General features: G+C 50.8%; 1 protein-coding gene across 1 annotated transcript; it reads left to right on the forward strand.

Moving 5' to 3' along the window:
- Positions 1-24: 24 nt before the first annotated feature.
- Positions 25-15,555, forward strand: Arfgap1 (ADP ribosylation factor GTPase activating protein 1). The gene is made up of 15 exons (XM_032904955.1): positions 25-135; positions 413-623; positions 3,518-3,581; positions 4,022-4,131; positions 4,434-4,605; positions 5,026-5,126; positions 5,970-6,056; positions 6,553-6,649; positions 8,804-8,860; positions 9,816-9,848; positions 10,897-10,926; positions 11,730-11,786; positions 12,251-12,310; positions 12,969-13,045; positions 13,605-15,555. Exons 3-15 carry the CDS (start codon positions 3,522-3,524, stop codon positions 13,939-13,941), a joined length of 1,278 nt encoding a protein of 425 aa, XP_032760846.1. The 5' UTR covers positions 25-135; positions 413-623; positions 3,518-3,521; the 3' UTR covers positions 13,942-15,555.
- Positions 15,556-16,045: the final 490 nt, after the last annotated feature.

Here is a 16,045-nt window from a genome sequence, read left to right on the forward strand (position 1 = left end):
AGTACGGCCTCGGAGGCCTCCCATGAGCCCTTGCAAAGAGCGACGTAGCCGGAAGCTGCTGGCGGCTGGTGGGGGGATCTGACTGCCTAGTCCAGCTTGGCACCTGGGCCGGACCCGACCCTCTCGGGGCAGCAGGTGAGTTCGCTGTCAGGACACCGGGCACCCGCGGACCCTCAGTTCCAGGACCTTCTGGTTCTCAGATTACCCGGTTCCTGCCCCTGTAATCCTCGATTCTGCGGCCTTAGGCCCCAGGTCCCCCAATACCGCGACTGTCCGACGCCCCCGGTCTTCAGCCCTGACTGACTCCCCGGTTCCTCCCGCGTCCCCTGCCTCCCATTCCCCAGCTTCCTGGCCCTGGGTTCTCCAGTCCTTCGACCCGTGACGTTCCTGTACCTTGGACCCCAAACTCCAGGATCCCAGTGTGCGGCGGTCCAGATCCCCCCCCCCCCCCCCCGGCCTGTGAGCCTTGCCGCCCTTCAGCCTAGCGGTTGCGCGGATCTACGTGGCCTCTCAGCGCTCAGGTCCCGAGCACTCTCAGACGCAGACTGGTTCTGCAGAGCCCATTTGGCCGGGAAAGGGCCTCTGCCCTTCACTTCGAAAGAAGATTCTGTCCAGAGGTGCCGGTAAGCCAGGCTTTTTCACCTCAGCTTGTTTGATCTTTCGCTTCTTGGCCTTTGAAGTGAGTCTTCTGAAGGAGGAAAAACAAAACAACCCAACAACAGACCCCACAGGACCAAGCTTCTAAACTTTTCTCCACTTATACCTGCAAACAGAAGAATATGCTGTGTTTGCCCTCGTAAGGCACCCACAAGTCAGAAGTAATATACTCTGTTTCAGACTTCACTTTTCCGCTGTGTTATATTTACACCGTTGGGGCCCTCACTATGGTCCTGGACAAGGTGATGATCTGTTCTTCAGAGTGAGGAAGCGTAACTTAGACATGGGTTCTTTGTGTTCTCTGTCACCCATACTGTAGCCTTAGGGCCAAGCCATGTCCCTAGATGTCCCCTTTGACTCATATGTTCATCATGTCCTAGTTTTAAGAACCAAATTTTTATAGCGTGACATGTAGCTTAGTATAGTTATTTACTAGGTATGTCTGCTTGGAGGAAGAGTATTTTGCCATTTTTTTATTTCAGCTATCAAGAATTCTTAAGGATGGGTGAGATGGATTGCTAGGTAAGGGTGCTTGCCACAAAGCCTGACTACCTGAGTTTGATCCTGGAACTCACTTGGTAGAAGGAGATACCTAGGTCCCACCTTCTAGGTATGTACTTGTGTGCTCACCCAAAAAAGAATTTTTTTTTTTTTTAAAAAGACTTCTTGAGGCCTTTTTTGAGCCATATTTAGGCTGATGAAATTGAGGAGATACTTATTTTCATGTTATTAAGCAACATTTAAGATAACTGATTTCTCTCCAGTACCCAAAGTTTGCCACACAGGACGAGTTTCTTAAATTCAAACCAAGTCAGGCATGGTGGCACCACCTTTAATCCCAGCACTTGGGAGGCAGAGGCAGACAGACCTCTGTGAGTTCAGAGCCAGCCTGATCTGCATAGTGAGTTCCAGGACAGCCAAAGCTATGTGGAGAGATGGCTGTCTCAAGCCAGATGACCTCCTTTGCACATTTAGTCCTGTAGCTGAGACTGTCCCTCTGCTTGATTTCTCTCAGAGTAGACTTAGATGCCGCCTTTTCACCTTTGTTGCCTCCATTTTGTAGTCGTAAGGCTCTGAGGGTGGCCACCATGGTGCTTTGGACACTGGGATTGGGAAAAAAAAAACATGCAGTGGTGACAGTGTTCAGCTAGAGAAGAACGCAGAGAGCTTTGAACTCAGCTCTAGCCTTGTCTCCCCAAATGCTCTGAGCTGTCTGGGGGTGTTCATGAGTAGATGGGGTGCTAACGTCTGCCTGAATGAGTCATGCCAGTACAGGAGTCCTACATGCAGAAATCTGCATTTGTGTGCTCACAGTTGTAGGGTGCCATTAACACATGGTCACTGCAGTAAAAGGGAGATGGAATGAACTAGGATTTACTTTCAAACAGCTACAGAAAACAAATATTTCCTAGCATCAGACGGGAGGAGTCACACTAAAACATAGAGAGTTTAAGATGTAGAAGGATTGGTGGGTTGAGATTCAAGATCCTTTACTGAATGCCATATTTCTGCAGACTTAAGTGTAAAATGAAATACAGGATATAGGACAGGTGTTTTGTTTTGACTTTTATGTGAACCTCATATTAATGATCCGCCTACCTCATGAACAGAGAATGGTCACTTTGAGTCTAACAGCAAGTTAAGTCGGGAGGTGGTAACACTGAAAACCTGCTTCTGTCATACAGAGTACAAATCTGTTGTTTGTATGTGTGTTGCCCTGTGAATTAGAGGAAGCAGCATGGATCTACTGGGATGGATGAGTTCAGGTGGGCTAGAGGCCCAGGTCCTGTGCCCAGTCCCCTCATACCCATTGCCAGTGTGTGCAATACCACCGGCATTCGTTTATGTCCAGCCTTGTGGTTGGCACACTCCATTACTTTGCTCCTGAATTAAATGGACCACCAGTTAAAAGTCAAACATTGCTGAAACTGGCAGATAGGAAGAAATGAACAGGGTCTAGGGAGACAGTTCCGTAGGTGAATGCAGGAAGATCTGAGTTCAAATCTTTAGTGCCTACATAAAAGCCAGGCATGGCTAAACAGGTCTGTAACCTCACCTTTGGAAGATAGAGATAGGAAGATTCTGGGAGCTTGTTCCCAGCCTCAGTATCCCAAGGGAACAGGCTGTAAATCTATAGAAGACGACCTTCGTCCTCCTCTGGCCTCCACACGTGTGTACACGGGCACACATGTGGGTGGATGGTACACATGCAAAGAAGGAAGGAGGTTTTCAATTTAGCTGAGCCTTACTGCCGTCCTTGCCAACAGCCCTGGGCAGGTTGTCTGCGTTTATTATTATGTCCCGTGTCCACATTATCTCACTTTTATCTGTTTGATGTCCTTGTAGAAGACCAGTTTACGGACTGTCTTAACACCATTGCCAGGGATACCTCCTTGCCCCTTGCTCAAGCAGCCCGAGGGCTTCCCACATCCTACCCCAACTTGGAGAGCTGGGAGGGAGGTAGTAAGTGCAGAATGCCCTCTTCATCAGGGCACTGCTCTTTTGGGGGAAACAGATTGAGCCGCCAGTCTTCATGGGTTTTAAAGGCTGCTCCTTGTGAGTCTTAGTCCAGATGACAGAGCTTTTTTATCATTTATTCTGCCTGGTGGCACATAGTGGCTGAACTCTTACTCCATGGCATTCCTGAGAACATAACATGGTTGTGCCCTATGGTGTCCCTCCTTACCCAGAAGAGCCTCCTTGGTAAATGGCTCCTGTACTGTGCATGGCTACCCCGTCAGGCCAGAGCAGCTTTGTGGCAGATCTTAGGAAGTCAACATTACATAATGTTATTGCACTGCTAGTTCATTCTCCTTCTTGCATAGTAGCCCACTGTAGAGGTTTGTTTTCCTCCTTGCAGCACCATGGCCAGCCCAAGAACCAGAAAAGTTCTTAAGGAAGTCCGGGCACAGGACGAGAATAATGTGAGTATGAGCCTTTGGGCTGGTGAGTGTCTTGGTGTCACATGCAGCTGTGGCTGTGTGTCCCTCCTTGGAGAGACTGGTGATGGCATAGGGGAAGTAGTTCCTGGTGCTCACTAGTGTGGCTCGGGGATTTCTGTCACACCGCTCAGGTTGTGCTGAGGATGCTGGGGCTCCTTTCTGAATATATTTCTCATCAGAAGTTCTTTATCTTCATGCCAGTTTCTATCAGCTATTGCCACCTCCAGTATTGTCCAAATCCACGTCCTTTGACCAACCTGAGCAGCCTTATTAAGCTTATGGGTGCCAGCCCTTTAGTTAGTCTGTACACATGTGACCTGCTCCTCTTTTGCATCCTTTTGGGGCATCTATTGGGTCTTTGGGGTGCTAACCCTGTCGTGAGCTGCCTGGTGAGTTGCGTGTGCTCCCTACCCCCTTTGCAGGTTTGCTTTGAGTGTGGTGCGTTCAATCCTCAGTGGGTCAGCGTGACCTATGGCATCTGGATCTGCCTGGAATGCTCTGGGAGACACCGTGGGCTTGGGGTGCATCTCAGGTCAGTGTCCTGCCACTTGGCCCCTACACATCCTGCATCTATCCTACTTGCCATGTTGTGGGGCCTGCTGCCCAGACTGCGGTCTGACAGGGTGTTAGGGGGATGTTCTCCACCGTTAGGTGGTCCTCACTCCACTAACACTGGCCGTGATTGCCAGCTGCCGTCCATCTTGCCCCCATGAAGCTTCTGGCTTTTGTCTCGATACAGGAGGCACATGTATCTAGCTCCGGATGTGGTCTTGGGTTGGGAGGCTAGTTGGGTCCCCTTGTGCTTGGTAATCAGACCAGACATCTGGTTTCTAGCTTTGTGCGCTCTGTGACAATGGACAAGTGGAAGGACATTGAACTGGAGAAGATGAAAGCTGGTGGGAATGCTAAGTTCCGAGAGTTCCTGGAGGCACAGGACGACTATGAGCCTAGCTGGTCACTGCAGGACAAGTATAGCAGCAGAGCCGCAGCGCTCTTCAGGGATAAGGTAGGGCCGGCCTGGCTGGCTTTAGCACACCTTGCTGGTGGCCAGATATAACTTCAGTGGCTTTGGGAGGCAGGTTTCTCTTCCCACTTTCAATATCTATGGAGGCCACACACTGTCCAAGACAGGCCAAAACAAGTGGCCCCTACTAACCTTGCAGCAGGCAGGCTTTTCCCGCCCAGAGGGAATGCAAATGGCCTACAATCCAAGGAGAGGAACAGTGACCATGGGGCCTTAGCATGGCTCAGCTGCAGACCCTCTGAGGATCTGCCTGTCCTTAGATTGGGGGTCAGATAAATGAGTCCTTGTGCTCACTGACACTTACTCTCATCATCATGGCAGCCCTGGTTCATGGCTTGGTGGTATTGGCTTAGAGGATTGCGCGAATGGTGTGTCTCCTCACGTCCTGTCTCGTCTTGTTAGGTGGCTACTTTGGCAGAAGGTAAAGAATGGTCTCTGGAGTCATCGCCTGCACAGAACTGGACCCCACCTCAGCCCAAGACGCTGCAGTTCACTGCCCACCGGTAGCTCCTCTGGCCTGCTGGTCAGACCTCAGCTTCACCCTCACGTTAGTGGTAGTTTAGGAACCCCATAGAAACCTCATTTCCTCCACTGTGGGAACAGCTCCAGTCGTGAGCTGTTCCCAGAAGTCAGAGAGAAAGGGAGATTTTTACGTTTCTGAAACAGTGTAAACTCGTAGTGAAAATTTACCCCAGTAAGAAGTAGTACCATTTTGCCCTGTTCTGCGGAAGGGCTTCTTCCTCTCTTGCAGGTCACACAACCCTGCAGACAGTGCCTGTGGGGATGTGGGTTGTGCTTTTGCCTCATGTGATCATTCTTCTGTGGGCTGTTGGTCACACCATGGTATAGGCCCCGAGATGGCACAGGTTTCTGTTGTACACACCAAGTTCCCTTGTGCAGACTGTCCCCTTTGGAGGGTGGCGTACGTGGGTGAGGCACAGGAGATGACAGCGCATCTTCCACCTCCAGGTCCTGTGGAACATAACCAGGTCATAGCACCACTGATGACATAGCACAAGTGTATTTCCCAGTTCTGAATCCTGACTGCCGTTGCTGGCAGGACCAGAATCCACTGTCGGCTGTTAGATTGATACAGAGAGGCCTGGACGTTAGCTGTGCCTCAGCTTCTTTTTTTTTTTTTTTTTTCTTGGAGCTGGGGACCAAACCCAGGGCCTTCCGCTTGCTAGGCAAGCGCTCTTCCACTGAGCTAAATCCCCAACCCTGTGCCTCAGCTTCTTATGGGGCAAGGCTGGTGCCTGTTTGACCCAAATATGATATGACTTTTCACAGACTGTGGTTTCGTTTGGTGTGTTGAACCCTTACTGACCTTTAACCTTCTACTTCAGACCTGCTGGCCAGTCACAGAATGTAACTACCTCTGGGGACAAGGCCTTTGAGGATTGGCTGAATGATGACCTGGGTTCCTATCAGGGGTAAGGCCTCTCAAGCCAGGGATAGCAGAAGCAGTTGGGAGCGTCTTTGACAGGCCACCTTGCGGGGCTTTTCTCCATTGGGTTGGGGTTTTCCTTTAGGGTAAGCTGGGCCCACTCCTTCTGTATGTATTCACAGCATGTGTAATCTGGGGTCCACTTGTGACAAGCCCCAAGATTGCCTAGGCTTGAGTGGAGGTTTTGAAGGTGGAGAAAAATTTAGTATTAAAGATGATGTATTTTCTTCCTGGAATCTACCTGTCCTGTAAGTGATGTTTTCAGTAACCCCACTTACCAGGGGTAACAGGTCTTCTGTGGAACCTCAGGTCCTGTGGTAGAAAGTATCTGTATGCTCCTGTGCTCGTTGTCCAGAATGCAGGGATATTCTGGACAATGTGAGAGGGAGGGGCATCTCCTAGTGACCAAGGTCTTACTGTTGAAGAGTGGCAAGGTTCGTGCTGTGGCTCTGTCTCTGGCTGATGTCTGTGTTTATCTTCAGTGCTCAGGAGAATCGCTATGTGGGGTTTGGGAACACAGTGCCACCTCAGAAGAGAGAAGATGACTTCCTCAACAGCGCCATGTCATCTCTGTACTCGGTAAGAAGGCCTAGGACCTGCAGAATGCCTGCTGCCACAGACATAGCCAAGGGGGTTGTGCAATGCCTAGATGTGGGCAGTGTGGGTAGTCCGGGGGCACATGCCTTTTGATCTGATTAAAGGCCTCTTCTTGTCTACCTTCTTTTTAAAAAATGGCCTTTTATTCATATCCCAAAGGTATTCAGTCACTTACTTACTCTGGCCATTAAAACACACATCAGATTTACCAAGGTAGATTTCCTCAAAGAAGAACTAAAGGTTTTCTATGGAGCCTGTCTTCCTCTTATCTCCAGGTTTATCCTGAGTCCAGCAGAAGGCTGACCCAGCCTCCTGGCCTGTGTTGGGTAGACTGACTCAGAAAGCGAGGCCCTGAGCAGAGGCTGCCCAAGGTTTTTGGCTTTCTCCTTGGGTGTGGTGCGTCTGCTCGGGGTTTGGGGGATCTGTCTGCTTTCACGGCAACCTGGAGCTCCAGCTCTGAAGTTCAGGGTATGACGTCCTAGGCTTGCTTTTCCAGGGAGACTAATGTTCAGGCGCCTTTTGTTCGTTGCAGTGTTGTATTTTGTCATAATCATAAGTGCAAACACCGTGGAGGACTGGCAGAGGCTGCTGTTAAGTGTGCTGAATGCTGAAAGGGAAAAGAGAAAAAGATTGTGGAGTGCACCATTAGTCCCAGCACTCGGGAGGCAGAGCAGGGGCAGCTCTGAAGTTCAGACCTAACCTGGTCTGCAGAGCCAGTCCTGGGATAGCTGGAGCTGCACAGAGAAACTCTGTCTCTAGAAACAAAAACAAACCTAATAAAAACGAGGAAAGGCTTTTTATACTGACGATACCAGATCTTCAAAATAAGTACAAGTGGGTGGGGTGCATAAGAGGAATAGGTGCTGTGAAACAGGAGGAATGCAAGCGTCTGCTGTGCTGCTGCCCGTGTGTACTGCAGTGTAGACTGACAGGCACGGATGCAGGACTGACACCACCCTTGTATCATGAATGTTTATTCCGTAGTGAGTGAATTTTTTTACCTTTTTCTTTCTTTTTTTCCTTTTTTTTTTTTTTTTTTGGAGACAGTCTTGTTTGTAGCTCTGTGAATGCATGTGTAGACCAGGCTGGTCTCAGATTTGCAGTGTGATTCTCTTGCTTCATCTTCCTGCGTATTGGGATTACAAGCATGAGCCGCCATGCCTGGGTCAAAACTGTTTTAAAACTGAGACTGAATATTGTAGTGCATACCTGCAGCCCTGGCTCTGGCCCTGGCTCTGGGGAAGCTGAAGCAAGTCGGGAGATTGCAGTGAGCCTGAAGGCAGCCTGGGTTACCTAGTGAGAACCTGTCTGAAAAACCAAAGATTTGCTTAAACCTGTCTTCTTTGTCCTGGAGGAATGTCCCTGTGGTGAGAGCGTGGCAGCCACAGTCGCTCTCCTGTGGGTCCCACATGAGTTGTCTTTAGGGCAGAAAAGCAGAACTTTATTATAAAGCCTGTTGCTGTTATACAGGTTTTTTTGGTTTTTTGTTTTTGTTTTTTTCGACAACTCATTTTATAGACCAGACTGTCCTCAAACTCAGAGATCAGTCTGCCTCCCAAGTGCTAGGATTAAAGGCCTGCTCCACACCTGGCCCTGTAGAGTTTTATTTAAAGCCCTGCCTCATCAGTTGGTATCTGTATTCCCTGTCTTCTGCTGATAACCTTTTTTAAGGAAGACCCCTGAATATAGATGTCTCCTGAAGTGTAGTGGTTCCTCTGAACTATCTTGAGGGCTGGGGAGGAGGCCAGCTTTGGCTTAAATGGGATGTATGTACGTGGGAAGAAATTGGTGAGGAGGCAGCTGAACCTAGAGGAAACCCTGTAACCTCTACCCACCATGGTCTGCTCCTCTGGGAGCAGGAAGGAGGAAGCAAAGATGTGGGCATGAGATTAGCTAACTCCTTTTAGGCCTGGTAGCCATCCTGTGCTGTGGTTGGTGTTTGAGTTCCTCCTCTTGGGAAGGACTGTGCTGTGTGCTGCAGCTGGCAAGGGACTGTGGATACTGTAGCACTTGGTTGCTTTTCGCGGGTGACAAGCATGGTGGCGGTAACTGGAGGTGCCCTCCTGTGCTAAAGTATGGAGACTGTGGCCTTCACAGGGTCTAGAAAAGCTTCATCATTTCCTGCTGTTTTCTCAGGGCTGGAGCAGTTTTACCACTGGGGCGAGCAAGTTTGCGTCTGCAGCAAAGGAGGGTGTAAGTAACTGTGGGATGCATGCTGTCCACTATGGGCCTGAGGCTCTGGGAGAAGGGTCCTGGGGTCCTCCAGGCAGACAAACATGGGCCTTGTCCACTGCAGGATGGCCCAGGAACCCTTACTATAGCAGAAGGCGTTTCTTTTTGTGTCAGGGACAAACTGCCTGCAGAGGTTGACTTGAGTTCATGTGGGCGAATGGCTGAGTACCCAGGCCTGGGTTTCTGCCTTTGGGTCTTCAGAGTAGTCTCGACGTAGTTGAGCTCCTCTCACTCACCTTTACTTAAAATGAGAGAACTTGAGGATCCTAGTTGGGATAGGCCATGCTGTATGGGGAGAATGTCTGGCTCTGGCACTGGCACTGGCACTGGCACTGGCACTGGCACTGAATGCCCTGGCAAGCACTGATAGAAGAAGCCAGGTGTGTAGACTTGGGGTCTGGGGGTGGGCTGTGTGACCATGGTACGAAGAGGAACGGGTAGAGGTACGTTGGTCCACTGGTCCAGAGGACTCAGACCAACAGTGCCTGTAGCCATCCAGATAAGCTGGAAGCCTTGTACCTACCCCTCCCATTTGCTGTGCAGCAGTTACTGGCTGTTTTTCCCCAACTCTAGAAAGGGGAGATCTAGATGTTTTCCCACTTGGGCGTCTGTAGACAGGCCTACCTTTTCATAAGCTAGATACTATGATTCCCACACGTTGGACCAGTAGGGGCAAGAGTGGCTGCTGGGTTCAAACATGTCCTACCCCTACCAGTCTGTGGGCTTGTTACAATATCTGTTAAGCCAGACCTACCCCCAGCAACCTGGTCCCTTAGACCTGCTGTCAGGTTGGTGCTGACTGCCTGGGTGCTTGCCAGGAGTTCTGGAAGTAATGCCACCTGGGCCCCATATAGATAAAGCCTATGTCAGGGGTCAAGACATTCGACTTCAAAGTGTTGCTTTGTTTTCCTTGTAGGCTACAAAGTTTGGATCTCAAGCAAGTCAAAAGGTAAAGAGGAGAAGCTTTTACTCTCTTAGTCTTGCCAGGTGGTGGTGGTGTACACTTTTAATCCCAGCACCCGGGAGGCAGAAGCAGGCAGATCTCTGAGTTCAAGGCTAGATTTGTCTACAGAGCTAGTTCCAGGACAGCCAGGGCTACACAGAGAAACCCTGCCTAAAAAAACAAACAAACAAACAAACAAACAAAAAACAAAAAGAAAGAAGGGAAAAGCAGAAAGCAAACCCCAGCAACCTGAGTCTTACATGCAGCGTCTGGAAGCGCCCTTGACTGCGCCCTCGGGGTCTAAGGTCGTAGTCCTGAAAAGGGTCCTTTTCTTCCTCATTTGTGCTCACTTCAGGGCTTCCTCAGCCCTTCTACCATAACTGCTGATAGACATGAAGCCACAGTACCATAGCTGCCTCATGGGAGGGATTGTCTAGCCATGGCGGCCTTGGGCTCTTCACCTGGACAGGCGTCACCACATCTCCACTTGGCGACTTGGCTTGTGTGGCTGGTGCTTTCAGTCTCGAGCTTGGCAGTTTATTTTCCTCCAAGCTGAGTATAATAGTTGCCATGCTTAGAGCTCTGGTCTCCATGGTGAGGTGGGCAGGATTTTAGGCCCTTGTGGCCTGCAGCGCCCTGTTCATGTACATTTCTGCCTCTTAGGGCCTCTTCCAGCCCCACACCCCAATGACCCACCTTGGAGCCATCTTCCTGGATTTGCCTCAAAGCTTCTAGGTTTGGGTCAGGCTCCTCAGGCATATCATGGAGTCTGGACTGTGATGAGTTTGGAGTAGGGAAATAGTGATGCCGGGACTCAGAGCAAACTGGCGTGGGTCTGCCGCAGGTAATGAACGTAGTCCAGGCCGGGTGTGGTAACACTTGTAATCCCAGTGACCAGGTGGCTGAGGATTGTTCAAGGAGACCCTTTTTATTTAAAAAAGAAAAAGAAAAGGCTAAAGGTGAAGGGTGTGTTCTCTGCCGATTCTGGGCATTGCTAATGCGACTCCCACACCTGCTCTTTCTCTGTAACTGCCTTCGTGCCTACTGGGTCAAGTTTTGGGGTTACAAGCAGCAGTCAGAGCCGGTAAAACTGTTTGTTCTGGTGCATGCTGCCCTGTGTCTGTTGAGCATGTGCGTTGCTCCTGGCTGTATCTCCCTTTCTGCCTGGGTCACCTGTGTGCTGCACTCTCACCTTCTTGGCCTGTTGGTGCTGGAAGCTCATCTTCCCAGATCCACAGCCCAGGTGTTTGCTGGGCCAGGTCATCTGGGCCCAGTGAGCTCTGGAGAGAAAGACTACTTAATTCAGTTTTCATATCATGGCTTACGTATCCCAAACCAAATAGCAGCTAGAATTACACCCTGCTGGAAAAGAGCCTTCCTGTGTTAATGAATTCTCTCCCTTCAAACCTTTTATTTGGCCTCGCCTTGAGGTGACGGTCCAGGCAAGTCACATTCCTAGGTTTGCTCAGAGCTTCTCAGCCCTTAGCATAGTGGAACCAGGAGAGGCCTGGTTCTGCTATTTCTCTTCCCCAACCTTTTCTCCATCCCTCCACCTAGCCTCCTGTACACGCTTTTCTCCCATGTAAGATTCGGTGCCTACTTCAGGAGTTGGTGAAGAGCTGCCTGCGGTTAGATCTGTGTCCATCCTCCTGACCTGTGGACAAGCCAGAGCTGTGTCAGCCAGAGCTGTGTCAGCATCATGAAGGAGCCCCTTCCATATCTTGACTCCTCCATTCTGGTGTCCCTTCCGTGACACTGCTTCCCACATGGATCCACATCCCACTGCCTCCCTTCCTGTTGGCAAAGCTTGTGCTGTCCCGTGCTTACTGTGCCTCCTGACCAGCACTAATGCTGTGTGCAGAGCTCACACAGCATCTCTTCCCACAGGCTTCGGAGTTGGGCCACAGCCTGAATGAGAATGTTCTCAAGCCTGCACAGGAGAAGGTATGGGTGGCACCAAAATCAAGGTGCTTGTGTGTTCCACTGAGAGAGACTCTTTACTTACCTGGGAAATGGGTATGTTGGGGATCAGCAAAATCGTGCCTCTAATTTTCTCCAGTCCAGGTGGCCTTGGGCTTCTTTTTCTTAGTCTTCCTAGTCAATTCCAAGGACATCCCAAGGGTACTTCTCTTCCTTCTGTTTTACTTCAGTGACCAGACCACAGGCAGTGGTGCTGATTATCTACAAAGGGTATCAGTCTTGTGAGGAGTCAGTAGTCCCAACCTTCCTTGCAGCAGGAGTCTGGGCAGCATTGGCCTCTACAGAGGGCACAGGGTCTTTTGGTTTAATGTGGTTTTATGGAGGTGAAGCCAGATGGGCTCTTGGTAGAACTTGGGGAGTTTAATGTGACAGGTCCTGGTGCACGCTGGACTTTTAGTCTTCCTAACGATGCCCTTTAAATCGCACAGGTGAAAGAGGGAAGGATTTTTGATGATGTGTCCAGTGGGGTCTCTCAGTTGGCATCCAAGGTAGGGTTACCCTGCTGACTGCACAGCCAAAGCCAGTCTCCATATTCCAGGCACGGACCCCACAGGGTCTTGGGCCAGTTGAGGCAGTGGCCTCTGCCCTCTGCCCTCTGCTTTCTGAGGGCTTGAGGAATATGGAAACAGCTTGGTTGTTGGGGATTTACCAGCCACTAACCTGTGTTTCTTCTTGGTTTTGCTGCCATTGGCCTGTCCCTTGGTAAGTGCCATTGTCAGCTATTGCTCAAGGTCTAGTGTGATGGGGGTGGGTTCATCAGACTTCACAACACGATGGCAATAGAAGATGTCTCCTGAAGTCTTCCATTGCATTGTAGTAAAGACAAGGCCTACAGTGGCTCACAGCTCTGAACAGGTCCCAAGTGTTGTGACATGGGAAGGCCTTGCCTTTCACTATGTATGTGGCATTGTCCCAGCCATTACAGAAACTACTTCTGCAGAGAAGGCAGAGAGATGCTCACAGCAAACTAAGCAGCCAAGAGCTAACTGTAACTTCACCACTGCTGCTGTGTTACTGTGCATAAGTGTGTGTATCTATATGTGACACTCCTCCAAGTTTTGTCTTAGCAGGGCAGCATCCATTTTTGTTGTGTTAGATCCAGAGGTGCGATGTAGTATGTGGACTTGGTTTCCTGTCTCCTTCCAGGTCCAGGGAGTTGGCAGTAAGGGATGGCGTGATGTCACGACCTTCTTTTCTGGGAAAGCTGAAGACACTCCAGACAGGTAGTCCATGTCCTTACCCCAGGCCCTGGGTCCCTTGGGCTCCCTGAGGTGGCCTGGCCCCTCATTATGCCCAGTGCTGCACATGGTTCTTTACTAGAGGCACAGTGACTGCCCTCTCACCCCACCCCAGGACCCCTATCATGGACAAAAGCTTGTATCTTTTTTCCCAACACCCTACAGTTTGAGTGATGAATGGGAATGAGGTAGCAAGAGACAATCCCTTCCGAAAGTTCTGTGTCCTCAACACCAGGTTGGAGCCTTACCAAGGCAAGTCAGCTCTCAAAGGAAAAGGTCCCTCACCTGTAGGGTGCTCTGACTCTACGGGGTGGCTAGGAAGCACTTGGAAAGGCATGGGCCTCTCCTAGCCAGGAAGAAAGCATAGAGCTGTTGCAGGCCTTGGCCACACCTTGGTCAAATGTAGGCTGGGCTTGTAAAGCAATGAATGGGTCTTGTTCTAGAGAGCCCTTGGGACCTGAGCAGATTGGGCAGCTTGGGGATACAGGAAGCACAAAGTATCTTTCTGTGACAACTCGTGAGATTTTGTCCCTCTCTGTAATAGACCCTTAGAGGGCCACAGCTACCAGAACAGCAGTGGAGACAACTCTCAGAACAGCACCATAGACCAGAGCTTCTGGGAGACCTTCGGGAGTGCTGAGCCCCCCAAGGCCAAGTCCCCAAGCAGTGACAGCTGGACCTGCGCAGATGCCTCAACGGGAAGGAGGAGCTCGGACAGCTGGGACATTTGGGGCTCAGGTTCTGCATCCAACAACAAGAACAGCAATAGCGATGGCTGGGAGAGCTGGGAGGGAGCCAGTGGGGAGGGCAGGGCAAAGGCCACCAAGAAGGCAGCTCCATCTACAGCCGCCGACGAGGGCTGGGACAACCAGAACTGGTAGGAGCCTTGCTGCACCCTAACCCAGCCCTGCTGGGAGACCGCTGTGTTTGCACTTTACCCTTCTTGTTCCTCCTTCATTTGACCTCAGTGTGAAGACAGTGGCTCAGGCAGGACTTGAGTTGGTGCTGCCTGCCTGGTGTGGGGTGGCTTTCTCTTAGACCTCAGGGGACATGTCATCCACCTGCCTCTTGGGTCCTCTGAGCAGCCTTCCTGGATTCTGGGTTCTTGGGACCCAGGCACTGTCTCTGCAGCCCTAGCATAGTCTGGGACTGCAGCCCTGTGCAATGTCAGCTAAGCCAGACATCTGCTTTCGTTGAAATGTCTTTTTAAACTTGAAAGGTCTGCTAGTTCTTTCTTCTTGAAGAAAGTGCCTGGAGCCTTAAAGCTGGAAATGAAACGACAAAAGCAATACTGGAGCTCACACTGCCACCGACACCCTCACCTAAGTCCACAACCTGTGGCTTGTGCTGTGAAACTCACTTTGTGACCCTCTGCCTTTCCTGCATCAGCCTGTCCAGCCCTCAGTTAAATGGGACAAACTCTCCACAATGGCCACACAAAGCAGACTGGGCTCTGGTCTTTCTCGGACACCCAATTTGAACTTGGCCAGCCCTGGACAGCTCAGTAATGAGGAAAGGAGAGTAAGGGGGCTGGGACCATTTTCAGTGTATCCGCTGTCCCCACGCGGTCCAAGGGAGCCTGAGCATGGAGGGTGGACTGAGGGGCCACCTGCCACTGCCAGGGTCAGGCATTTTAATGGGCACCTGTTAGCATTTGCCATGTATTGTGTCTGTGACAGCCCAGGCCTTCTCCCAGCCTGCTCAGGCTGCTCAGAGCACACTCAGTCATGTCCCCCTCAGCATGCAGCTGTCCTTCCAGATGACCCCACTTCCCACCCTGTGGACTTTGTAGAACACTGCAGTTGAGACCCATGTGCTATCAGTGTTTGGTGTGACAGCATTCCCTCCCAGGATTCCATGACTGCTGTGTGCTGTGGCTGGAGAGACCAGCTGGGGTCTCTGTCTCCTTAAACCCACTCCTGTCTGACCCTCAGTTTGACCAGCAGTGCATGACCTGAAGTTCTGTGGTTTGTGTGTCTGTCATGTTTGCTCCTACTTTCTGGTGTTGAGCTGTCTGGGCCCTAAGGTTCCAGTGCTTGCCCCACCATGGGGGTTCACGGTTCTTTGCAGAACTGATAGACCTTAGGTTTGGGGAGCCCTCCTGGGTTGGTTTGTCCTCAAGTGGACATGAAACTACTTGGTAGTTAGGTATCAGGACATCTCGGAGCTAGGGAAGCAAGGGAGATAGCCGGGTCTTGTGCCTGATAGAGCAGCCACAGGTAGATGAGATCAGAGGTCAGAGACTTGGGGTGAGGCCATGGGGTTGTTGAGCACACAAAAGGTCAAAAGTCAGGAAGTCTGAGCATGGAGGTAGAACCCTCACTGAAAGTGGCACATCCCCAGAATGGAGGAGTCCTTGATTTGGTGGACATAGGGTGATATGAGGGGAATGGAATCGGTTGGGTCTGGTGTGGGAAGCTGCCTGCCTCACATCATTTGGGAGTAGGAAATCACCCAAGCTACATAAAGTTGATTCTGGTGCTGTGTTGAGTGAATACAGGGAGTGCTTTGTTTTAACATAACCCAGAGCCCTCGACACCACTGCTCCAGTCCCTCACAGGACGGGGTGATGAGAGCCCAGGGCCCGGTACTATATAGAACCTTTGGCTGCTTCTTGGAGCCTGCATATAGGGAACTTGTCAGACTATATTCTATAAACACAAACCCTGGAGGGCCCTTCCCTTGGGTATATGTAAACAAACACGGCAGGTACTGCTTAGGCTTCATTCAGGGAGGCCTGGTTAGACTTAAGTCAGACAGCCTGGGCCTGCTGAGCAGTCCTGGCTGCCAATGCTTGGTCAGGTTACTAGGGAGGTGGGAAAGGAGAAGGTAATACTATCTTGGACTGGCTCTTAGCTTGTGGCTTGGGTGGACAACCTTTCCTGGACCATGTTGGTGGCCTGGGTGGCGGGCTTGTCCCTAGAGATTCCATATCCTTGGGACAAGTGGTGGCTTTGGCCCAGAGATGTCCAGTGGGAAAGTATG

This window comes from Rattus rattus, chromosome 5 (assembly GCF_011064425.1).
Source record: "Rattus rattus isolate New Zealand chromosome 5, Rrattus_CSIRO_v1, whole genome shotgun sequence".
NCBI classification, from domain to species: domain Eukaryota; kingdom Metazoa; phylum Chordata; class Mammalia; order Rodentia; family Muridae; genus Rattus; species Rattus rattus.

Excerpts from the sequence above, each read along its gene's own strand:
- Arfgap1 (XM_032904955.1), top strand. The coding sequence starts at position 3,522 with ATGGCCAGCCCAAGAACCAGAAAAGTTCTTAAGGAAGTCCGGGCACAG. Across the intron at positions 8,861-9,815 it reads CGTCTGCAGCAAAGGAGGGT|GCTACAAAGTTTGGATCTCA; the intron begins GTAAGTAACTGT and ends TTTTCCTTGTAG. Across the intron at positions 12,311-12,968 it reads TCTCTCAGTTGGCATCCAAG|GTCCAGGGAGTTGGCAGTAA; the intron begins GTAGGGTTACCC and ends GTCTCCTTCCAG.